Source organism: Schistocerca americana, chromosome 6 (genome assembly GCF_021461395.2).
Source record: "Schistocerca americana isolate TAMUIC-IGC-003095 chromosome 6, iqSchAmer2.1, whole genome shotgun sequence".
Classification (NCBI taxonomy): domain Eukaryota; kingdom Metazoa; phylum Arthropoda; class Insecta; order Orthoptera; family Acrididae; genus Schistocerca; species Schistocerca americana.
In genome coordinates, this window is record NC_060124.1 from 22986870 (window position 1) to 23013677 (window position 26808).

The 26808-nt window shown below is 37.2% G+C and overlaps 1 protein-coding gene across 1 annotated transcript in view; it reads right to left on the reverse strand.

Annotated features, from left to right (window-relative positions):
- LOC124619377 (nesprin-1) overlaps nucleotides 1-26808 on the reverse strand; it is a 635455-nt gene that overhangs the window by 2762 nt on the left and 605885 nt on the right. Inside the window, exons 127-136 of the mRNA XM_047145705.1 lie at nucleotides 20398-20596; nucleotides 19920-20198; nucleotides 19104-19334; nucleotides 17002-17366; nucleotides 13962-14000; nucleotides 8100-8271; nucleotides 7758-7958; nucleotides 7005-7139; nucleotides 6003-6284; nucleotides 4545-4609 (exon numbers count right to left, since the gene is read on the reverse strand). Of these exons, the coding sequence (XP_047001661.1) occupies nucleotides 4545-4609; nucleotides 6003-6284; nucleotides 7005-7139; nucleotides 7758-7958; nucleotides 8100-8271; nucleotides 13962-14000; nucleotides 17002-17366; nucleotides 19104-19334; nucleotides 19920-20198; nucleotides 20398-20596 (1968 nt within the window). The remainder of the gene's footprint in view (nucleotides 1-4544; nucleotides 4610-6002; nucleotides 6285-7004; nucleotides 7140-7757; nucleotides 7959-8099; nucleotides 8272-13961; nucleotides 14001-17001; nucleotides 17367-19103; nucleotides 19335-19919; nucleotides 20199-20397; nucleotides 20597-26808) is intronic.

Consider the following 26808-nt stretch of genomic DNA (forward strand, 5'->3'; position numbering starts at 1 on the left):
AATACAGTCTCTTAGTTCAGATGACATCCATTCTTTGAAAAATACCTTTATCATAACAATAAAAAACATTACACAATGTAATTGACGAAAAGCAGAATAATTTCCTTTCACCACCATCACTCTTAGACATATTGATCAAAATTACCGCAATTTGAATATTTCCACACATACATTAAGCTATACACTGTGAAAGCAGCAGCACCATGAAGGGGACATGAAAATTATGTGAAACATAGAAGATATTTAAAGCAGAGTGTAGCATGAATATGAGTATAATTGGTACATGGCACCCTCCAAATGTTCATGTCAGAGACACATATTTCATCCACGCAAATGGTGCCACATGATTAAGTTAAAAGACATCTGACAAGAACAATTTCTCTCTTTCACACAGTCAAATTCCAGACTGAAACTAACATGTTGTCATTATAGAGATGTGAGTGTGTATGCATGAGAGATAGATCGGTGATAAGTCGATGGCATGTAATTTCAATGGTAGATGACTACATGTTATGCCACTGTGTGTGGCAGCGGTCTGCTGCAACTTTGTGGACATATCCTTTAATGTCAAGCTGACGGAGTGTGTGTGTGTGAGTGTGTGTGTGTGTGCGTGTGTGTGTGTGTGTGTGTGTGTGTGCTAGACCGGGGCCTAGAAATGACGGAGAGGCTTCGTCCTGCCATAGCCCTCTCAGTGGTTCACAACCCCATAACAGACCACAGAAGTCCACCCACCCACACCAAACCCAGGGTTATTGTGCAGTTCGGCCCCCAACGGACATCCCACCCCTGAGAATGTCTCATAACAGACGAGTGTAACCCCATATGTTTGCGTGGTGGAGTAATCAATGTGTACGCATATGTGAAGACAGTGTTTCTGTGTTACCTTGGCTACCATACATCACAGGTATTCACAGCTCATCCCTCTCTTACTAAATGAACCATCTCCTGATGACTCAGGTCGTGTCCTGTTAACCCTTCTGACATTTGGGCAACTTTTGCCACACATCTTCTCTTTGTTATCCCTCTATACATCTAGTCTTCAGCATTTTTCTGTAACAGCTTAGAGATTCTGTGCTCTTGTTATCTACACTGTTTATTCTCCACATTTCACTTCGAAATAAGGCTACACTCCAGAAAAATACACTGGAAATGATTTCCTTAAATTTATATCCAATGTTAAAATATTTCTGTTCTTCAGAAAAGCTTTTCTTGCTATTGACATTCTGTATTTTTCTTTTCTCTTCCTTCTGCTACAGTCAGTTATCTCTTTTCAAAACACCATCCATTCCATAAACTGACCTTTCAAGTCCTTTTCCACATCTGGCAGAATTACAATGTCATCCCTGGTTCTTAAAACTGTTAATTCTTCTCCCATAATTTTAATTCTCATTCCAAATTTCTCCATAGTTTCATTTACAGCTAGCTTTATGCACACATGGAACAACATGGGGGTTAAGCTACAACTACTGCGTCCCTCACTTCCTTAGATTCATTTGAAGTGCAGTCTTGTTGCTGTATGCTGTTGTTGAGGTCTTCAGTCTGAGGATGACTTTGATACACCTCTCCATGCTAGTTTATCCTCAACAAGCCTCTTCATCTCTGCATGACTACAACAACCTACATCCCTTTGTATCTATTTAGTGTATTCAAGTCTTGATCTCCCTCTATTATTTCTACCAATCACATTCCATCCATTACCTAACTGGCAATTCCTTGATGCCTCAGGATGTGTCCTATCAATTAATCCCTTCTTTTAGACATTTTGTGCCACAATCCCCCACCCACCCAATTTGATTCAGTACATCGTCATTTGTTATTCAATTTACTCATCTAATCTTAAACATTCATCTACAGCATCACATTTCAAAAGCTTCTATTCTCTTCTTGTCTGAACTGCCTATTGGTCACACCCCATTTCCTTACAAGGCTACACTCCAGACAAGAAAGATCAGAACACTTAAATTTATATTAGATGTCAACAGATTTCTCCTTTTTCAAAAATGCTTTTATTGCTATTTCCAGTCTGCATTTTACGAGGCGTGTTTTTTTTAAGTAAGGTCTGTTTGAACACAAGTACACAATGAAAGGTTATTTCAAAAAAGTACATTTATTTTCAGAAAGTACATACTTCACTCCATTTTTCGACATAGTTGCCAAGTTCGTTCAAACACGTATCATACCAATCAACCAATTTTAAAATACCCTCTTCATAACTGCCGTTTTCAAGTCATCGGTATCATTGTAACGGTTGCCAATGAGGTGTTGTGTGAGGTGGAGGAACAGATGGTAATTGCTCTGCGCAAGATCAGGACTGTAGGGTGGGTGATCTAAAACTTACCAGCCAAAAAACTGTCCAATTAATCGCGGGTCTGACCTTCAGTATGAGGAAGGACAATTCCCTTTGTCAGCATGCTATATCTTTTGTTTTCAATCGCTCTGCGTAATATGCCAAACCCATGTTTCATCTACAGTTACGATCTGACTCAAGAAGCCGTCACTTTCTTCGTGATAACTAGTCAAGAACTTCATCGCACACTCAAATCTTTGGTTTTTGTGGACCTCTGTTAGGATTTTTGGGACCCAATGGGAACACAGTTTCCTAAACTTTAGGTGTTCAGAAACAATGTTGTAAAGCACTGATCTCGACACATCAGAAAATTCGTTTGAGAGACCCGTTATTATGAAACGCCTGTTTTCACGAATCCTCACTTCAGCTGAAGCCACCAAATAGTCTGTAATCAAAGAAGGGTGACCTCATCATGGATTTTGTACAGTCATCTTTGAATTCTCATACACACTTACACACTTTGCTTTCACTCATAACAGTATCACCACACACTTTGCAAATCTGTTGATGAATTTCTGCAGGAGACAAGTTCCTTGCTGACAAAAACCATATCAATGAGCGAACCTCACACGGGGCGGGTGAGTTGATAGTCTTAGACATTTTGAAAGCATAGAACAGAACCGTACAGGTTAGCTACAGAGCTGAAACTGAGCACAGTTGTTCCTGAGGCATGCAGGTACATGATTAATGCGCTCGTAGCAGTATGCGCGTGAACTACTAGTGTCTACAACAAAACAGACCTTACTTAAAAAAACGTCTCGTATACTCGCACTACTTTGTCTATCATAAGCTATTTTGCTGCTAACATAGCAAAACTCCTGATATAATTCAAATACATTTCATTGCCCTTGTTTTACTTAGGTTAATCTCCATTTTAAAATTTCTTTTCAAGACACTATTTATTCTGTTATACTACTTTTGCAAGTCATTTATCACATCTGACAGAAACCACAATGTCATCATCAAAGTTCAAAGTTTTACTTTCTTCTCTCTGAACTTTAATTCCAAATCCCCCCCACAGTTTGCTGACTGTACGGCCTGATAACAATGGGGACAGCCTACAACCCCATCACATTCACTTAATATACATACTGAATGACATTGGGGTATGCTGCAACTCTGTCCCACTACCTTCTCAACTACAGCTGATCTCCCATATCTTTCTACTCTTATAATTGCAGTCTGGTTTCTGTATAAGTTGAAAATAACCTTCCATTTCCTGTATTTTATCCCTGCTACTGTCAAAATTTCAAAGAGGGTATTCCAGTCAACATGGTAAATAGGTTTTTCTAAAGCTAGAAATGCTATGCCTTTCTATGACCTATTTTCCAGGATAAGCCATAAGGTCAGTATTGCCATGTGTATTCATACATTTCTCTGGGACCCAAACTGAACTTCCTTGAGGTTGGCTCCTACCGGTTTTCCTATTCTTCTGTAAGTAATTTGTGTCAATATTTTGCGACCATGATATATTTAACATTCTTTCATCTCTGATACATCTCTAAGATGAGACACACTTTTGTCCTCAGGCACACCTTTGGGCTACGACATACTGCAAGTCTCAATACGACTCCAGTAATACATTAAATGATGGCTTGCCTCCGATGGACGGGTGAATTCTTTCTCAGGTCAGGATAAAATAATGACTACTATCTCCAACAGGACAATAGAAGTGGATTCAGTTGAGGTGACTTAGTGGTTGTATGTCTGAGAGAGAAGTGCAGAAACACAAAACTAGTAAAATCTATGTGGTGTCACATGTGTCCATGCACACATATCAATCAGTTTCAGATCAGTATTTGGCTCTTCCTGTTTGTGTTTACTGACATTTGTTTTAAGATATTCAGTAATCTGGCCATCAACAATCACCACAGCATAAGATTACACATACTACATCTTTTCAAACTTTTCTCATAATTGTCATAACATATTTGCTGGGCTATCCAAACAAAGGATAAAATTATGCAAGGTAACACATTTCCTCATTTTCACACATATGTCCGATGTATCAACTATTTTTCCTTAACAAAACTGGTATTTGCTATATGGTGGTTACCTTCAAACATGAAGAGATACTTTCTTATGCGTATCTGGATGTTAACATTCTCAGAGTAAACTAAAATAATATAACAGCTTTTGTTATGCTAAGGTGCAGTGCAGTACAAGGGACACGACATGCTGGCTATTTGTCACCTACCTTCCTTGTTGCTGGTCACCATGCAATGAGACATCAGCTTGGCTGCTGGATGTCTGGTTCACAAGCTGTAGAAAAACAATAAAAAGTGCAGAACCAAATCAACTGTGCAAACACTAGATACATTACTTTTTAAACTGTGAAAATTTTTCTGATATATGTTTTCTAGAATACTGTGCTTTGCAAGTGAATAATATGCTTGATCTATGAGCTCTGTAAATATCTACCCTTTAAATAAGCCAATATTTTAAAGTAATTTTCTTCAGTCGAAAGAGCATACCTAAATTTCATTAAAGTATGTGACGTGTATTGTATAAAATAAGTTGCCCATGCACTCCACAAAACTATACACAATACGAGTAACAAGAATGGTACAGAAATCCATCAAAGTTCATAGTAGGAACTCATATGTAAGACAGAAAAAAGAAAGAGATGAAGGTGGGGGGATAGTTGTAGAGGAGGGGAGAGAATCAATGTAACTCATAAATGCCTTGTTATGTTGGAGTAAGAGTACTATTAAATGTGTGGCTCCGAAATATGAAACTGTTATCAGTTATTAAGGAGTTTTAAGAATCTAGTATCTGTACCAGTCTATCATGTTAAGCTACTATATTTAATGTCACAGTTTTTGCATAAGAGACGTATAAACTGTGAAATGCATTGTAAAATTATTTATTTAGCATCGCCATTTTTACCACATATGCTGTCACTGTGCAAGTACACTACTTTCCGAACAGTCTCCCTAGCTTTCTTTCATGTTCCCTCTGTAAAATTGACAGTTAACTGCTAATGGTTTTGTAGACCATTATTATATTACGTTGCAATTTATATTCACCGGCTAGTAATAATAAGCCAGGGACATTTGTTTCCACAAATCACTCTGAAAACACTCTGATAAACAGATACAGTTCACTGTTTAATAAACAAGGATAGCCACAAAAAATTCAAATACTATTCAGATTAATTTAACTCAACATTACAACACTTTTGCATAAAAATTTCTCTATTTACTTGCCATAACAAGGTAGGTTATTTAGTCCGTGACAACGATGGTGGGGGCAATCATTGAAAGTGTGTTATTTTTATTCAAATTTGATGTGACAAGTAAACCGAGAACTTTTTATGCAAGAACTATATTGTGAAAAGTTTTACAGACTTTACAACACTTTTGATTACGAGAAAATGAAGTGTACTTGCACAGCTTATATTAAATAAGTGTAATACTAGCCAACCATTAATTGTGTAAATATTATGGACCACAAATCAGCCACTATTATTGCCATTTTTAGTGCTGTTTAAAAGAAGTGAAAAATCATAGTAATGGTAACAATATTAATTAGAACAAAAGATTAGTAAGAGAGAGGCAAAATTAACTTTTGTCCAAATGGTAATGAAGTGAAATGATGCATATACTTTTTTTTTTTTTACTCCTCACCAAAAAGAGAAAAAGAAGAAACTCACCTCCAAAGGCAAACTGGCCAATGATGTAGCAGCAGTGGCTGAAGGCACTGGTGTACCCATCTCAGATGGCTCACGCCCTAATACAGCACCTAATTTAAGCACATAGACGCCTGTGAGGCGTCTCAGTGATTGCAGGCGTAACCTCAGATCTGTAAGCCTGGCCCATGTATTGCTGCCAGTGTTCACGCCACCCTCTTCCTCTGGCTGACGCAAAAGCTGGTCAGCCGCCTCTTGAAGCGACATTACTCGTGGTTCACAGCGCTCAAGATCACTGCGCAGTTCCTGCAATAAGACATACAGTAGTCAAATGAAACTGCCACGTCTCTTTTGGTGTTGCAGACCAAATAATATAAACAAAGGAAACACTCTTTAAACTTCTGAAAAACAATTTTAAAATGGAAACAAAATTGAAATAATTGTAAAAATTTACAAAAAGTGTTCAGTGCTTATGGCCAGGAAAAAAAAACTTTGAGAATTATATTGAAAAAACAGAGTGAGGGACAGAAAAAGAAAAGGATGTGACTTATTAGAAGTTTTTATTTGAAGTCATAATGCAAATGGGGATGCCAGAGGAACAGAAAATGAATTCATTATATCAATAAAATTATATAGGTTACTTTGCTCAAAAATGAGACACTGGTCTTGACAGATGCAAATATTATTTGGCAGTGTACTCTACAGGTACAATCATAGTTTACAACTCCCCATCACATACTCGATATTTTATATTCAGTTTTCCTATTTCATATTTCATTAAGCTTATTGATTTCATTCATTGAATGGTTGCCATGCTTTGTGGCCTATTAGAAATAAGTATATAATACACAATTTTGATTCTAATGTGTAACATATTTTATGAGTATTAGATTATAGCTTTGACATTCAAGAAGCTGGTCACCACCTGGAATTAAAAGTCAATGAACTGTAAAATGTCAGCTACACTAATTCCATTTTGCCCATTCCAATTAGCAAAAATATAAATGAACAATGAAAATAACCCACCCTAAATTTGTTGTATTTAGCTTCTATCACAGCTGCATCATCAGCCAAGTCTACAGGCTCAGTCTGCCTGATGATATTTTCAGTTTTTTCAAGCCACTCTACAAGTTCTTCAATGATATGATGAAATTCGGAATTCTGAAACAGAGTGATAATACAAAAAATTAAATTACACTGTTAATTACATTCATGGAAGCCATGTCATCTATTTTTCATCAAAATATATATACATTCTCGATATGGCAGTTGCTCAAGAAAGTAACAATTTCAAATGAACATTAAATAGGCACAAAGGGCTATTAAAAAAAATCAGGCCTATGGTTATATTTGAAAGCGAACAGGTACTCCCTCCTCTTACCAGGGTGGTTAGGAATTAAGATCCTCTCAATGCCAAGGCATTAGAAAGTGAACACTTGCTTGGATAAGACAAAGAAAATGAATTACTTAATTTTCGAAGGAACCACCCCATAATTCAGCTCGATTGGTTTAGGGAAAATTCAGAAACCCTAACACTGGATGAATAGATGGGGATCTAAATTCCTAAATGTGAGTCCAGAGCCTTAACCATTGTACCATGTCACTCAACACCTTATACCCAGGTTGTCCAATTCAAAATGTTTAACATGGCCACTACATGCTTTTATTTGTAAGTTAGTACTGGCTTCTGCAATACTCAAAACGGAGGGAACTAATAATATATGTAGCTTCTATGAACAATTTTGATAACAATATAACAGAAAAATACACTCTACTAACCTCCATCAAAGCGACCTGCAGCTGAGCTTGCCATCTTGCAGCTGCTCGACACACAGCGTCCCAACGACTGTTTGTTGTTGCTAACCGTGCTCGCAGTTGTTCTGCATGTTCTATATCTTCTGTATGGTCTGCAAGATGGCTGCCCACTATGTTGAGTGAAACAACAATGCTCTTGTGGCTGTCCAGATCCATTAGAAATTCCTAAAAAGATATAACTGTCCAGTTACAAACTATCCTTTTATATCATTCACTTAAAAGAACTACCATTAAAAATGTTTTAACAGAACACTGACACAATACACAGACTAATTTAACCAGCATATGCAACCAGTGATATCTCACCCTATGGTCCTGTATTGTATCTTCCAGTTTCTCAATGTTATTGGGAGGAGAACTCTGAGCACTCTGTGTTGCTTCAGCATACTGCAGCCACTGTTCTAATCGCCATAAGTCATTATCCAATTGCTGCCAGTTACGTCGTGAGCAGAGTGGACATGTCAGTCTTGTACTCTCGCTGTCAAAAGAAATAATTATTCATGATTATTGGTCAGAAAAAGGTAAAATTAATTTACAAACAATCTCAAAAATGAGAATTAACATTTAAACACTAATATAATTATTTATTTCTTTTACCAAAGAAACCACTTTGTACAGAAAAAAATTTAATTAATAAGCTTTAATACTATCTTCCTACATTATTTACACCAGCTCAGTTTTCACTGCTGTTTTGTCACATACTGTGTTTATCATTTAACTGTGTTTATTATTTACATAGGGTAGTGTAGCACTGACATTCTACCTCAATATACATATTCCGAAAGCCACACCATATGGCACATGATGGAGGGTACCTCGTACTACTACTAATTATTTCCTTTCCTGTTCCACTTGAAAACAGAGTGAAGGGAAAACTACTATCTGTGTATGTCCGTACAAGCCCTAACAGCTCTTATTTTATGTTCAATGTCCTTAGATGAAATGGACATTGGTGGCAGCAGAATCATTCTGCAGTCAGCTTCAAATACCAGTTCCCTATACTTTCTCAACACTGTTTCATGAAAAGAACATAACCTTCCCTCCAGGGATTCCCATTTCAGTTCACAAAGCATATCCATAATACTTGCATGCTGCTTCAACTTACTAGTAGAACATCAAGCAGCATGCCTGTGAATTGCTTCAATGTCTTCCTTCAATACGGCCTGGCTGGGTCCCAAAAACTTGAGCTTTATACATGGGCTTTTTTTTATAGAACTTCTCTGAATACACCAGAGTCAACTATTCACCTTCTATACAATCGTCCTTGCATGCTCATTCCATTTCACATGCCTTTGCAACATGATGGGATAATCAACCTGACTGTGCCAAGCAGCACACTAGTAATACTGTATTCAAACATTACAAGATTGTTTTTTCTAACCATTTTTATTAACTTACATTCCTCTACATTTTGGGTAAACTGTTGTTCATCACACCAACTACAAATTTTGTCTAAGCCATCTTGTATCCTCCCACAGTCACTCACTCAACGATGACACTTCCCATACACTACAGCGTCATCGGCAAGCTATCACAGATTGCTGCTAACTCTGTCCATTACATCTTTTGTTTACAAACAGAATAAGAGTGGTCCTATCACATTCTCCTGTGGCACTCCTGACTAAACCTCCATCTCCCATGTATATTTAAAATGCCACTGAAAACAAAGTACTTGGCAATGAATAAGGGTGTTGCATATACAGCCCCCCAGGCCATCAATGTCACCACATAGAAATGAATATGTTGTTCTTGAAGGTTCATGCCTTACAATATAACATGAAAGTTGCAAGAGGAATTTACATGCAAGAGGCAGAACCATTGGTACATAGATGATACGTAACCAGCATTCAGCAGACAGAACACAAATAGAAAGAAATAATCTGTCACACGGAGTTACACGGCATAAGAACAGGACTGCTGTATTATAAACACTAATAAGGATATGCAAAGGAGGTGGAGGTATTAAAAAGAGCATTAATGATGTTCAAAAAATAACTGAAATTTGTGTGTTTTTGGAAAGAATTTTATGTATTCACCAACGTCAACGTCACATCCTTGAAAGTAGTACCTGTCAGACATTGTCCACTTGTAACAGCATTTTTCCCACATCTGGAACTCTTATCTATGAGACAGTTTTTAACTATACAGAGAACATGCTGTTAATTTCACCTATCCTTGTATAACAACATCCGTTTAAGCTTTACTTTATTTTCGGAAAAATAAAAAAGTCACATGGGGCACATCATGTGAATATACAGGCTCAGGCATCATTACAGAATTGTTTTTGATCAAAAATACATGAACAATCCTTGAAGCATAAGCAGGTGCATTATCTTGGCGCAAAAGCAATGAATTGTTTTTCCATAAATCTGCTCATTTTCCTTCGGACTGTTTCAAGCAGACGGCATTGAACTTTTAAGCAGAACTTCATATCAATCATCAACCTTGTGTGAAGAACTCATGGTGCACTAAGTACTTAAAATAGAACACAGCCAGCATAACTTTCATAGTGAACTGCAACTATCGAGCTTCCTTCGGTCTAGACAGTTCAGAATTCCATTGAACTGAGCCTTAGTTTCAAAATCAGCACCACTTCTTATGGTATATTTCAGTAGTTCTGCATTGTTGTTGATTTTGTCTAGTGGCATCAGAGCAACTTGCATTTGACACTGATTTTATCAAAATTCAATAACAATTTTGTAACACGTTTTGCTGTCATACATTTCATACTCAAAATATCTGAAAAATTTCATGGCATGGGCTATCTGATATCCCATGATCTGTCAGCAACTTCTCTCATTGGGATCTAATGACTGTTCATAATTGTTTCTTTCAATCTTTCTGCAATTTCATTGGCTAACAATGTGTTGCAGTGTTCATATGCTCATCATCTTCAGTGCCTTCTTTGAAACATTTATATCACTTGTAAATCTAAGCCCTTGTTTTACTCATTGCAGACTCACCACAAGCAATATTTAACAGTTCTCACACTTTGCTGCTCTTTATTCTGTTTTTGCACTAAAATGTAATACAAATACTCTGATCCATTTTTTTTCTTTTTTCAAATAAATAATCACCAATACTATTTTTTAGATAGTTGACAACAGACTAAATATTGGCTACGGTTACCACTGTACTGATACTTTTCAGACAGGTCTTATAACAAATGAAAAACTAGTGGAAATCAGGATAGCACAAGACAGGATACTACATAATTCTCGCAACAGTCATCCAAACATTTGCTACATAATTTTGAATAGCTTGCTTATTTTTATTATTGCCAGTGAGGTTTGCATATATATATTTGATAGTACATAGAAACAATCTGTAGCCCCACTGCAGTGAAATTGATAATATGTCTGAAGATCATTCAGCAGACAAGCTTACATCAGCATTGTAAGTCAGAACATTTCGTTCTCAGCTGCAGAACCCCCCCCCCCCCCCCTTTTCCAGGTATAAAAAGGGCTACGGCATACATGTGCATAGGCTGTCCAAGAGTCTCAAGTCAATTGTAGCCGTCTTCTTACAAACAAAAAACTGTTTTAGACAAATCATTTTATTGTTCCTCAAACTATTCACCTGCAAAATTTATTCGCTTCTACATGTGTTCAAATCAATTCTGGAAACATTTATTCTACTCTGACGTTGATAGCTCAAAAACCTGGTTTTGAAAGGATCCAGCATTAGCTACTTCAAATGAAGAAATCATTATCCATGCATTTTTTCTTTGCATAAGAGAACAAAGAAAAGGTCATGTGATTTAATCAGGTCAACATGAGCAACTAAACATTAATTAGTTGTTTTTCTGTATCATGTGGTCAATTGATTTATGTGCTATGTGATAGCTGGTAATACCAAGATTAAGAATTGTGTGAAATTTTCAGTTCTAAACAGACAGTGCCCATCAAGCACACAAATACCAAACTAAAAACTGTATCCAAACATTTATCTGACTACAAACAAATTAAATGTGGTATACCCCAAGGATCAGTAATGGGACCCCTTCTATTCCTTCTGTACATTAATGATGTTGATGCACATAAAACATCATATTTGCAGATGACACCACAATTCAACTAAACAGAGACAGCAATGAACAGTTACAGCAGTCAATAAAACAAAACAACTTAGCAACTGAATGCAGAATAATCAGCTTATAATAAACAGTAAAGAAACCATTGCACTTAAAATTCCACAATGCTAACAAGGACATGTCTATCCCACCCATCTCTATCAATGACGAACTAGTTGGTAACAGTACTGAAACCAAATTCTTAGGACACTGGCTGCAGAGCAACCTAAAATGAAATAAGAATATTGAATATCTCAACGCAGAACTGAGCAAAACAGTTACCTTCTTTGCTCACACAAATCATGCTCTCGTGAGAAAACAGTAATGAGTGCATTATCATGCCTACTTTCATTCTCGTCTTATATATGAGATCACTTTCTGGGGATACTCTACAAAGCTAATAGCAATTTTAAACTACAAAAAAGAGCCATTAGAATCCTGTTTGAGTGGAAGCCTAGAGACTCTTGTAAATCTCTGTTTAAGAAATCTGGTATTCCTCCATTACCATGTGTATACATTATGGAAACCTTTTTACTCCTTGAAATAAATGTATTATGTAAGGACTGCAGACTCCAAAATAACTGTGATATACATGATCACCTTATGACACAAAACAGAAATTTAAATGTAACCCATTTTAACAAACTTCCTGAAAACATAAAAGCTATTACTGAGGTCAATACCTTTGGAAAATATCTTAAGTTATATTTACAGTATCACTGCTTTTACTCGATTGAAGAATATTTAAATTTATGAAGTGTGTTATATAAATACTTATGTGTAACATGTATTATTGTAACCTTAAATAAGTGTGCCTAGAAAGAACTTTCAGCTGTATACGTATAACATCACTTAAGTTGTTTTGGGAGTTCCAAAATGTGCTTTTTCCAGTTTAAATTCTCATCAATATGGACAACAAAGAATTTTGAAGTTTCTAGCCGATATATTATTTCCCCACCATTAAGCAAATTATCACTGGAGCATATCATTAAGCACTGACTATTCTTCAGTCCTGTAAAGCAATAATGGTGACATATCTAGTTTTTCCAAGATAAACAAATGATCATTTTCATGAAGATACTTCATGAATGAATCATTTCTGTTGATTCTAGTTCATTTCTGACAATCCATGCCATTGACTGCTGATCAGTTTTGTCTCCTGTTGTATTGTAGTACACGTATTTTACATTTCCTGTGTTAAATTTTTAGAATATTTCCTTGCAACTGGTGTGAGCCTGTTTCTGAGATTAAGTCAAATTGTGCAGAATCCATAGAGAGCATAACTTTATCACAGTTAGAAGTTCATACAGAACTGATTGTCGTGCATTTTTCGACATGACTAAGGGTGTCCCATCATACAGCAAGCCAATGTCAGCCAGTCCTCTGCAATCATTTTGTGCAGAGCTTTGATGTGACCTGAAACATCTACTGATTTTGGTCAGCCTACACTACATTTAATGCAGATGGGAGCATGACCATAATAAATGTCTGCAAACTAGTTGCAAAGTCTTTTCTGAAGGTGGTTGACCACTGTAAGTTGAATGAAGCAATTGGAGGATCATAACAAAACCATGTAGCAAAATTTTTAATGTGAAATTTCAATTTTTTAGAACGCTATTTCTTAAAAATTCACTGTAAGCGAATTACTTAGAAAATTTCTGAGCTACTGTTGTTTTAATAGCAACAAATGTCAATATCTTAAAACAATAGTAATTTCACATTTAAATAGTGGCATCTAAGGGTTGTTTGCAAAAATTTAAAAGGTGGCCCTCACAATACCTTGGCCACAAACAACTAATGGATGGACGACTATCTACAAAATTTGTCCATCACAATTCCCAACATCAGTAAATTGTCAATACAAACAGTAACGTATCCGTGATGACAAGAATTAGCTTTCTGTGGTCCCTAACTTTTAATATGGCTTCATAATCTATAGTAGTGAATGCATGAAATTTCCTAATGTCACGACAATTAATTTTGGAAGTCGCAAATAAAATGTACATTATGCAGTTTTTAGTACAATGCTTAGCATAGATAATACATTAGACATACTTATCCAGGTATTCTATAGTTAGTAAGGAGGTCCACTTAACTGTTCACAGATAAAATAGTAAGCCTCAGCAAAGGTAGACCTGCGAAAAGACAACAACCATAAACTAGAAAGTAAGAAAGACCAAGTCCCGTTTACACTGAGCAATGCAGCAGCAAACATGCAAATACAAAAACAATTTAATGCACTACACAGTCTCTATAGAATGGTATACAGGTAAAGAAGAAGAAAAAACATTGCAGCACACCAGGTTTTACCAACAACACTAGATCAGATTTTGGGGCGCCAACATATGCAAGCACTCTTTTTTTATAAAAAAAAAATAAAAAGCACCGAAAAATAGTTCTGCACTAACAACAGGAATGGGAAAGAAGGATTTGATTAGAAGCAGACAATATAATGAATTTATGATTGGCACAGCATGGTCTTTTAAAGCATAAATCATCAAGAAGTTGGGCAGCTTTGTGAATTGCGAATGATAATGCATGCTTGTGACTGTGCAGTTATTAAAGAGGCAGAACTATATTCCAGATGACATTCAAGTGGGATGTAGAGAAAACGAGGTTCATCAAATAAATATGATGAAACACAGTTTACAGAATTTATTTTCTTGTCTGAATTAAGTGCAACTGGGCACTTCCTGGGAAGTTCTAGTTATATTTTGGTAGTGAAAACATATTGCTTATGTAAAAAGTTATTTAAATCTAAATATCCTGTTTTGTTCTTTAAACATTTTTTATATCTAAACAGCCACAGAAAGGCTTCTAATGCAAGGCAACTCTCAGATATAATTCACTGCCTTCTCTACTTTTGATTAATCTCACGAGCATCGCAAGATTAATTACAGCAAAATAAGAAACACAAGCAGTTATCATCTGGGAGGTCCCTATGAACAATGTACCTCTTTATTAGGCCTCATCCTACTAGAAGTGGTAAGTCTTTCTTTTACCACAGAAGCAGCTACATGGGATAATTAAAGTGAGAATTCAGTGTAATGAAGGTTGAAAACTATGGTCAACTGAGAGTTCTTTACACTGAAACCTCTACTGTCAGTAAAAAATTTCTAGGGCCAATCAGGTACCAAACACTTGACTTTTTGATCACTCTCTTGGCGCTTGGAAATTTATGAAAATAAACCACATCAGTTTAAGACATGACAAGTAAAGAAACATTATTCTTATGAAACTGTGAATCTGGTAGGTGGGACCTGCTTCTGTGTACACCAGCTTTACCCATATGGTTTTATAGGGGGCATTAAATAACTATTTCCCTAAAAGAAGAAACAGGTAAATTATTTATTGAGAACAATCTTCCAGAAATCTTCAAATATGATGGAGTAATCTTCAACGAATCAAATGTCCCTCTTTGCCATCCATAAATGATTAAGCATAAGCAGACATTATTTAAATAAAATTAAGGAGAAAAACCTTTAGTCCATTACGTCATTGATTCTCCAAATGCTACACGAAAGAAACTGCATGTCAAAAGCTATTAAAATACTATATCCAATTATGGAAAGAAACATATGCCTCACACCTAGAATAACTACATTAAAATTTCGCAAAGAAATATCAGCATAAAATTTCCATTAAAATCGGGTCTGTACCTTTAAAAACAATGGACCACAGGGAAAAGATGCTGTAGAGTATCAGTTTCACACTGACCGTAATAGACACAATCACAGTTTTACATGAATGTGTCACTACAAAAGTTTGCCATATACCAGGAAGAAACAATTGTTAATGCATGGCTTTGAAGGCAAGCACTTAATATTTCACTGTTCAAACCCCCCCCCCCCCCCCCCCTTCCTGCTCAATCCCATGCATTTTCAGCATGAAGGAACCTCTTTTCAAAAAGCTATAATTTATGTCACCTCTCATTTGTTCAATGTCTATGGTGAGCTGATTAGCATACAGCAGGGGGGGGGGGGGGGGGGGGGGGGAGGAGGAGTGAGTGGGAGGATGATACCTTTAGAATGTTTCATTTGTTTGTTGTTCCAACTTCACTGATGAATCCAAGTTAGACGCTGCCTATCATATGTCAAACAATGTTATCATACAATGCCGACATGTGCAGTATATGCTCACGACCAGTACTTAGTAACAGAATGTAACTGCAAAATAGTGTCATAAATAGCATATGGACTAACCTTTGTTTCAGATTACTTACAAGTTCACTTTGAACACTCATTTAATTCACACGCTGAAAGAACAAGAATCTTCCAATAATGTACTCAGAAAGAGAACATTTTGCAGCTAAAACCATTCTTTATGGAACATATGCAGGAAATGTGCCTTGTCTCAATATCACTACAATTCTGCCAACAACTGATAATTCAACAGTATTGTCAATACTATCAGTAAAAGGAGTATAGTAGTAGTAGTAGTAGTAGTAGTAGAAGGAAGCCAAGACAGGGTAGTGACAGCAGTAGCAATATCAACAGCGGTAGCAATGTAAGCATCAGCACCAACAGCAAGTAAGAAGAAAGCTACACACAGACTAAACTAACAAAGTAGGCAACTTTAAGTAAGTAGTCAGTCCTTCACCTCAGAGTTAGTTCTGCAGTTTTTTGTGGATTATAGACGCATCTTCCCCCTTCTCAGGTATACAAACAAAAGCTTATATTTGAGTACATTAACTTCTCTCTTATAGACAGTATTTTGAACTGGAGATTATCTGATCTCTTCCCAATATTTAGTTACACTGTGTGCCTAACCATTAACACAAGTACAAATGAAAAATATATCACCTAAACTGAAACCTACACACAGTGATTTGAACATAATATTCAAAAATTTCCTTTGGTTAAGTCCACAAAAGTTTTACATATTAGATCAAAATTTATATATGCATCAAAAAGTTACAAACTTTCTATCAAAATTTAATTAACTTTGCTTTCAATTTTTGCACGAGTACACCTGAAGGAGGAGGAGGAAGAGAAGAAGTGAGATAAGGGATATTGCAGCTTCATTACTTTTCATGTACTCACAAAAAACAAGGTAGGAAGATTAAACAGTAGAATAAGGATTATGTAACAAATGAAAACTTCCGTTAATTGAACTGTGACAGGGGATGATAAATACCTGAGCTCCTTCTCCTGCTGCTCTCGTGCCTGTATATTTGCTACCATGCGGTCAAAGCGCTCACCAAGCACTCTAACACGGTCTGCAGCAGCTCGATTCTCAGGAAGTAACGAGCTGAGATGCCTGACTAGCTCAATACTTGACCTTGCTGCAGCCAAAGCTTTTGATATTTCTGAAGAACGTGGAGTTATTTTTGTACGGCTTGCTACATCTTCTAGTTGGTCTAGGTTTGCTGAGCATTCTCTCATTGCTGATTCTAGCTCATAGCGATATGCATCGTCTGATGTCAACTTAAGTGTGTCCACTTGAACAGCAGAATCTTGCTCGAACCGCAAAGTTTCAACTTGAATTGCAGAGTCCACAACCTGTCAAAAATGAAACATTTGAAAATATTTTAAGTTTAGTGGAAAAGTGTTGCTTGCACATACTTTGAAAGATTTTCTCTAAATTATTTGTAAAGTCTGATCACTAAAATTTCACAAACTCTAGTAGTTCATTATTGTTGACAGTGTTGCTATTCCCCACATTCAACTGCCAAAAACAATACAAAATCCACAATGTATAAAATGACTACTGCAAATATACAGAATTAATGTATGAGCTCTTGCAACTAGCAAATTAATAGGGATTTAAAACTGTAAATATTTTTTTTATTTCTATATCGTAAGGATAGTTATGGCACAATGTAAAGAATTTAAGAGTGAAGGAGATGAGCCACAAAATAGCAGAAGCATTGTGTCATCAACAGGCATAAGGAATGATAAATACCTGAGCTCCTTCTCTTGTGCGAGCACATGCGCGAGCGGTATATGTGTGGAGCAGTACATGTGTGGAGCAGTACACGCTCTCTCTCTCTCTCTCTCTCTCTCTCTCTCTCTCTCTGGTGTGTGTGTGTGTGTGTGTGTGTGTGTGTGTGTGGCAGGGTCCCTCTTTTTTCCCCCCTCTCAATGACTCAATGCTTTTTTTATTATTTAAAAGTTTGTCATAATGAAGCAACTGCCCAATTATTATGAGTTTGGGAGCAGGGGGGGCTATTGGCAGGGGCGGGGGGGAGGGGGTGGGGGTGGGGGGGTTGGAGACTGCTATGATAAGCCCAAAAATTTAAATTAACTGAAACACATCTGGGCAAAAACACATACTTTAAATTTAATATTTGAAATTGAAACATTACAATGTGTAAATATTTTCTGCAATTGCTTAACAAAATAATGACAGTCCCGATTTTTTAAATTTTTTTGATTGCCAATGGTGTTTTTCTGTATGGCAATGATGTGGAGTGCGTCAACAGATTTAGAAACATAATGCAGTAAAGTGTGAATATATGCTGATCATTTACATGCTTTTCTTTTACATTAACTGTAATCTAATTTTAAATTTAATAACTGAAAACCTACTCAGGACTTCATCTATGGAGTGGGAGTAGCTGTCAAGCAGATATGATTTCAGTTTGTTGATAACCTTTAATTTACACGGGAATTGGTCAAACATTTCCCTGATTGCACACTGTGCTTCCTTATGTGCGAGAGTGAAGTTAAGTTGCAAGTGTTGCAGAATTTTTTTGTTGCTATGTCATATTTAGGAATGTTACTATTATTCTCAAATTGCATCTAGTTCTTAACACCAAATCTCATAAGAAAGTATATATGTTGCAAGTCTAAGAGAATACTTCACTTCAGTTGAACTGTTGATGCACGGACAAGAAAATAAAGTTAATACAGATAAAAATGTTAAAGCTTAAGTCTTGAACGCTTGAGATGAAAATATATGAAGGTTTGTAGTGCATCTTGACAAACTGAAAAGAGTAACTACAGGATATAAAAAACAAGGAAAGCCATCGTATACAAATCCAAAAGGCCACACAGTACCAAAAAGGGTTAGGTATTTCCACTTTCTTTCATGTTTACATCAACAACAAAGTTGGATTTGACTAATGGATTGTATGTTTTATTGATCTGTATTATGTCACTATCTGGTAATTATAGCCGATCCCGGAGTCCACTGCTATTACTCACAAGTCTGGCACCAATGGCAGTTTATAGATGCTGCAACTAACCAATTGTTATGCTGAACAACAAATTAAACCAATGACTATAAACACAAACCTGGGAGCTGCACTTTTCCCGTAGTTGCCAGAAGCGTTCACGAATATCTGACCACAAAAGCTGGCATTCATTCAGCATGCCACGCAATTCAGATGTTTCTTCAGGGCTACATCGTTGTAATACTCGATTACCCACTTCCTCCACTTCTTGAACCAATGGTGACAATGCTTCCAGATCAGTCTCTAGCTGTGTCAACTGTGACGAGTCCAACTGTTCTGTTAAGTGCTGTGCCTGAGAAACATTACCCATCTCAAGTAATACAACTTATCATTATTGTAGGTCTTAAACAAATATGTAAAATGGACAAGTATCCTAAGTATAACTCCTCATACATAGTAAATTACCACAAAATTATTAGGTAATTTTCAAGATTTTTGAATTGTAAAAACAAATTTAACACAATTAGAAATTGAAGTACATAATATGGTCAATAAGTATGCACTTTCCACAAGAGAATATGAACCCTCTGATTCTGACATACAAATACAGTAATGTTTATTACTGTGTAAAATGAGATTACTTAATGTCTTACTGAGCTTAGCTTCTCAATTGTTCTTTCCACTAATGGTCACATCTTGTGCACAGCACAACAATAAACACACAAAAGAAATACCGATTTGTAAACAGTACACCATCTGTATCTACCCAACTTTCTGTAGTGTGAGTGCTAGAAATTATTATAACAAAATTAGAAACACTTAAAAGTGAAATGTAATGTACTGTTTCCTGACATGGACAACTAATAAAACCAATTTCAATCACATAGGAAATTTGTATCAACTTTCTGAAGGGCAGTGAAAGTGAACAAAGTATTACCTGTGTAAGACTAATGTCAAACTGCGTGAGAGCAACAAGTGCTCTACTGTGTGCAGCAGCGAAGTCCCGGTATCGCTGCAGTTCTCTGAATAGCCTCTGTTGAGCAGCAGCTGCAGCAGGTGCTAGGTCATGCCAACGGCGAAGTACCGATCGAGCTCCAGATGTCAGCTGCCGCATATTCTCTGGTTCGAGGAGAGTACTCTCTTTGTGCAGACGGGAGTAAGACTGGTCCAGGATGCGGAGGGCTGGAGCACGTGTCTCCACCTCCTTCAGCACACCCTAATCCAAAACAGACAACAGTTAGGTACTTTTTTAATCAGCTATGCTAGTTCTAAATTGTAAAAATAGTAAATAATCTAAATGAGTTCTCCTGCAGCATATAAGTTACTCTAATTTCTACTTAAAAGTTCTAGTGGACTTCTCTACATACTCTTGATGTTTTTCACTACTTTACACTGCTCTCATTACTACAACTCACATCGATACGTGAAACAAAAGACTGGATCTCAGATTGTGACCGCAGATCCTGCCGACTGTCGAGTTCCTTCAAAACCAGCTCCTGTGCAGTGAGCCAGTCTTCTTGTTCAGTGCAGAGCTTCTGTAAGTCCTGTATCAACTGGCAGACGGCAATGATACGTCGCTTGCGTTCTGCCGACTGGCCACAGACATTCTTCCACCTGAAACAATTACAATAAAATTCTCTTTAGTTTCTGAAAAGAGTTGTATTAATTAAATATCAACACCACACTTCAATATTCTCAGCTTGCTACCTTCAGCACTTGCAATGCCTGAGTGCTAATCATTCTCTAGCTTCATACAACTTTCTGAATCTGGTATAGAATGTCAACTTCATCTGCAGAATGGATAAAGTTTAATTCTGTGTGACCTAAATATTCTTTGTTTTGAATAGTTTATCACAACATGAATGGCTGCATCCGAGTGTACTTGCAGCTCTCTTAAGAAGATTACATAAAGAACTTTCTAATAATGCAACCACAAGTGATAATACCAAGGAAATAACACAGTATGGTACTGGATGGCTTCTTTTTTATTGTTATTAATTTGCAGAGAATGGATTGCTATGAATATTTAAGACTGTTAAAAATTGTATGCCAGACCAACATTCCAATATGGACCCTGCCTTTGACAAACAGTGCACTACTCATATCAACTGCACTATTAGTGTAGGCCATAGTGGCTGATTCAAAAGTTTCAACTTGCATCTTGCCTCTTTCCACACATTTCATTGGCTGCAGGAGAATACTAAGGTATGAAGGGTATCCAGTGATAAATTACATCTTTCAGGCATGTACGAATAGCACAAGTGGTCGCCCATTAAAGACAAGAATCAAGCTTGAAATTCTGCTGTGGATTATAATTTCAACTTCACATATCTGCTCATTTAACAACCAGTAACTAAAGGTGTGTGCATATTCATAATCTATTTTATATTAGAAGAAAGAGTATGGCACATTTTGCAAGACGAATTAACTATGAGAAAATGTGTTTTCCATATGGAGGCCACATTTTGTTAACATCTGTTGAAAATCAAAGGAAAGACTGATGTCTCAGCAATCTTTGACAAATTTAAACTTAATTCAAATGATTGTGATCCCAGTTTGCTGAGACTTAGATACATTACTTTATCTATGTACAGGGCAGCAACGAAATGTTGGGTAGAAGACAGTGGGCTCAAATAAATAAAGCTAATGAAGGAAAGTTATTATCAGTGTTTCCCAAGGTGTGAAAAGGATTCTTCTTACCCTCCAGCTCCTCTAACCAATTATTTCTACATGATCATTTCTAACCAAATACTGTGCTCACATCTGAATGCTGATAATAATGACTGATTTGAAGATTTAACTGAGCATTGAATACCAAGTACGATACATATGAAATAGATACATCAAAACAATGCTGCGGACTAGTATCAAAACAGCTCTTCCCCCCCCCCCCCCCTCTCTCTCTCTGTCTCACACACACACACACACACACACACACACACACACACACAAGAAGATTTAGAAGATCATAAATGCACATATACACACATTAGGAAATTTGTGACTCCATTATTGTGAAATTGTGACCTCAGATGTTACTGCTTAAAATAGACCTCAGATGTTACTGCTTAAAATAGAAGGTGGGAAAAATAAAACTGGCACGGAAAATATTTGTAAGATTCAGTGGAATTGGCCCTTGTTAGTGATCAGAACTGCCCATCACAGAAAATACTGGAAACTGTGATTCTGACCCACCAATTGATTGTTGTCACATGTGTGTGCATGCGCATCTCCCACACGCTCTTTCCCAAGTACTTCACAGTGTTATTACATTTGAGTGAGTGAGGGGAACAGATGTGTTTAATGAGCAGTTGAAACCAACATAAAATGGTGCTCACAATATAATATTACATCTTCACTGTTTAGTATCATGTGAAGCACTATTTGTGCAAAACCTGTGCAGAACAGTTTCTGCAAAAGTTTACGACTTAAAAGTGTTTCGGCAAAATCTCCAGTGAAGTCTGCAATGCAAAACTTAGTGGCAAAACTGCACAAAGGAGGCTCTGCAGCAAATAAAAAAGGTAACTAACTGAAAAGAAAACATTATCCTTCATTCGAATAATGTTTTCTTTTCGGTTAGGAAAGCCTATAACAAAGTCCAATGAGACCTCCACACCACTTATCTGTGCATTTGGGAATTGAAGAGATTACTGTGTTGAAACATTATCAAAAAAGGACTGCAGCATCTGTATCGTTACTAATTTGCTGTTATGCACAACTTAAGGTGTCCAGATAAGCTTTCACATGGTGATTGCTGCCAGTGGTTTCTGAGCGAAGTGGAATCAGGCCTTTTGGATCACTGGTTTTCCATTTCTTCAGGTGAGTGCTGGTCCAGCTTGTCAGGATATGCAAAGTCACAGTTGCAATATCTCAAAATTGGCGTTAGTGCACAATGACTGGTGTCCAAATCACAACATAATTACTTCACTAACTGTTAATGCTGACAAATATGTCCATATTCTGTTTAATCCATACGTGGATCACCTAACAGAAAATTAACAACTTTATGGATATTTTCAGCAATGTACGGCAACAGCATATATTGCCTTGACAACCTTGTGATGTGGGCATGAAATGTTTGGTGAGGAGAGGAGACAGTGGAACCCCCTGGCTGCATTGGTCACCTGACCTCACTCCTTACGATTTTTACCCATGAGGAAAATTGAAGGGTCAGATATACTCAAATAATCCTCGCGCACTGGGAGCTACTACAGCAGAATATTGAAAACACTGTTGCAGCTATCCCTCAGGTAGAGCACACCAATTTGATAAACCTACCAAAGTGCTCCACAGACATCACTGGTGGCTATTTCCAACATCTGCTGTGATGTTCATTAAAAAGGATCAATTCCGCATCAGTTTTGTAAAAAAATTTTGGGTTCGGGCTTGGGGTACCACGCTAAGAGGGGTGCCAGAGGCTTTAATATTTCCATACAGGACACAATTAGTAGTGGTCGCTTGGGGGTACAAGCTGTCGGGGGTACCGAGGGTGCTCGAGTACAAGGTTTGTATACAGTCTCACAATTAGTAGAGAAAAATGACAAGTGCGAAAGTGGAAGTGTCAACAGGGGGTTAGGAAGACTGTCAAATGCCTTGTGTGAAGAGATGTTCTTGAACCAGCCCTATGCATAAGAGTTTCCACCAGATTATGATTGTACATGGTTATACATTCATTAAATGGCTGAGCTTCATGCTGGAGAATGAAAACTTTTGAGACAAGACTAAACTATTTTTAGACTATTAGCTAGTTATGCTTCGGCCTAATGTCAATAGCTATTATTTCACTTCATGAAATTCATAATCTATGGCAATGATGTACAAAATGGAAAATAGTCTGATGGAAAAAAAACTGCAACACCAAGAAGGCATTGAGCAACATAAACGATAGTTGGTAGGTATGTTTCTACATCTCAGAAATGATGTCTATTAAAATTTTGCACCAGGTGCATAAGAGTGGTGTTGGTGGTGCCATTATGAGGATCCAAATCAGGTTTGCTTTTAATATACACTTTAATGGTTGTGAGTGTTAGTTACCCTTCAGATTGAACATGGTGAGCTGTTAGTCAAGAATTCCTTTCAGGTGACAAAGACACCATTATCAACACTCACCAAGTTTGAACGAAGTTGTGTAATAGGGTACAAGAAGCTGGATGACCCTTCTATCTATTGCAGGTGGATTTGGCAGGAATGTAGCCACTGTACATGATTGCTGGCAGTGGTGGTCATGAGAATGTGTGGTCACCAGAAGAGTGAGCTTCCAACAGCCATGTGGCACACCCGTGAGGGAAGACTGTCTTGTTCAGTCTACTGCATCTGCAGCAATAATATAAGCACCAGTTGGCACCACAGTGACACAACAAACTGCCTCAAATCAGTTATTTTAAGGACAGCTCTGAGCCAGAAACCCTGTAGTATACATTACACTGACTCCAAACCACTGTTATTTGCGACTTCAATGGTGTCAAGTGAGTGCTCATTGGAGGGCAGGTGGGAGATCTGTTGTGTCTTCTGATGAAAGCTGATTCTGCCTCGGTGCCAGTGATGACCATGTGGTGGTCAGGAGGGACCAGTTCAGGGCCTGCAACCAACCTGTCTGCAGCCAAGGCACACTGGACCTACATGTAGATTTGTGTTCTGGGGTGCAATTTTGTATGACAGTAGAGTTATCCCACGCACCCTGATGGCAAAATTTTATGCCATTCATGAACAGCATTCCATAGGATGTTTTCCAACAGGATAATGCTAACAAACATACTGCTGTTGCAAGCCAGCATGCTCTACAGTGTCTACATGCTGCCTTGGCTTGCTCAATCATCAGATCTGTCTCCAATCGAGCACATATGGGACGTCAATGAATTTCAACTTCAGCATCAACAACAAACAGCATTAAGTGTCACTGTATCAACTGACCAAGTGCAACAGGCATGGAACTCTATTACACGAACTGACATCTGGCACCTGTACAACACAATGCATGCGCATCTGCCTGCTTGCAATCGACGTTCTCTCGGTTACACCAGTCATTAAAGTACCAGCATTTCACACTTGCAATGGCTTATCTCATGCTTACATTAACCTGTGATCTTGTAATGATAATCACTAATGTTAATTACCTAGACAAATATATTGCAGAAATTTCATTACTCTACATTAATTATTTTTTGGTGTTGCAATTTTTTTCTGACTGTGTATGTATATGATTGCACTCAGAATACTTCAAAAATTCAAGGGAGATTTCTGCAGTAATGTCTAAAATGGATATCCTTACAATCAGAATTATCTTCTGAACTAAGAGGATTGTTATTATGTGAGTTATTAACCCTAACTGGGGTATAAGACAGCAAATATTAACATAAACTACAAATGCACCTTCGTAGCATCTTTACCAGCGACAAATTCCACGTTAACGCAACGATTCATGACCTGAGTCATTTGAACATGTCAAGGATATAACAAGAACAACTGTACCTGTAGCAAATGTGGATTTCCTGTGAGCTGAAATCATTATCTTGCTGTATTTACAGATCACTAAATTTTAATACTGCATTTTCTTGAAGCTATCGAGGGACATTGAATAGTGCCGAGTTTTTGACTATTCTGCAATACACTGAGGAGCATGTCAACTCTGAGTTCATCACCCTTTCCAATTCCAGATGAGTGGTGGAACTATTAAAGACATCTAATGCAGCGGAAAATACAACCTTACAACAGCATATCACATCATGAATCTGATGTTATAGATCACCACAAATACAGGAATCAGAAAGTTACAAATGTACTGGGTAAAAGCACACTGTGGAACACCTACCAATGAAACAGCGGACAAGCTAGTCAAAGCAACCACCTATGATGGAGTGAGGGGATACATGGAATTACCAGCTACAAATCTTTTAAATGCTAATAAACCAACATCAGAGAGAATTGAATACAGAACTGCAAGAGACCTGCAAATGCAAACGTAAAGATTATGTCGAATTGAACCCAATGATGAATCCTAACTTCTGGCACGAGAAAAATCAATGCTCCCAATGACTGACAAATATTGTAAAGTAACTCACATTCAACAATGGCTGCTATGGGAAGCACTTACATCATATTTGTCTGGTTGCATCACTGCATCTGTGGTGAAAGGAAGGGTGTCAGTCACATGCATTTTGACTGCACGGACAGATATAGCACAGCCAGCCACCTCCTACAATGTCTGGTCACTATCAGATGCTGTTTGCTGATATGTGTAGCTGTACTGCTCTGCTTGAAAGACTTGACAGTATACTGCCTGTTGTATACTTTTTGTTGGAAAAGCAGGTCAACTTCCAATATGATTATACTGTAACTTTATGTTTGTTATGATCTGTAATGTATTAAATCCAATGTGTACACTGCTCCTCAATGTGTTAAATCTAAATGTATGACAATGGCTGTACCAGTCCTGATCAGACGGAGGGAAGAGTGGGGGGAGGGGAGGGGGAGAAGAAGTGTATAAATTACATTTACATTACACTAAACCAGTGTAGGATGTCTTATGAATAATTTGTTTGCAGACGTCACAAGTGCACTGTATAATTCTCAAAGATGATAAATTTGCAACACTTAAAAGTGTCAAATCTGCAACATAAATCACTGAAACTGAGTAAAACAATTTTGTGGACTACACAATCAGAATGTTTGGCTAGAACACCGAAGATACCAATAACTCTGACATTATATTATTTAAACAATCTGATCTACCAAAAAACAGGATTATCAAGCATCATTTGTTGACACACCTTCTTGGAAAATGAAATGACATCTACTAATATTGTGCTCTCCAGCTCTCATATGTGCCA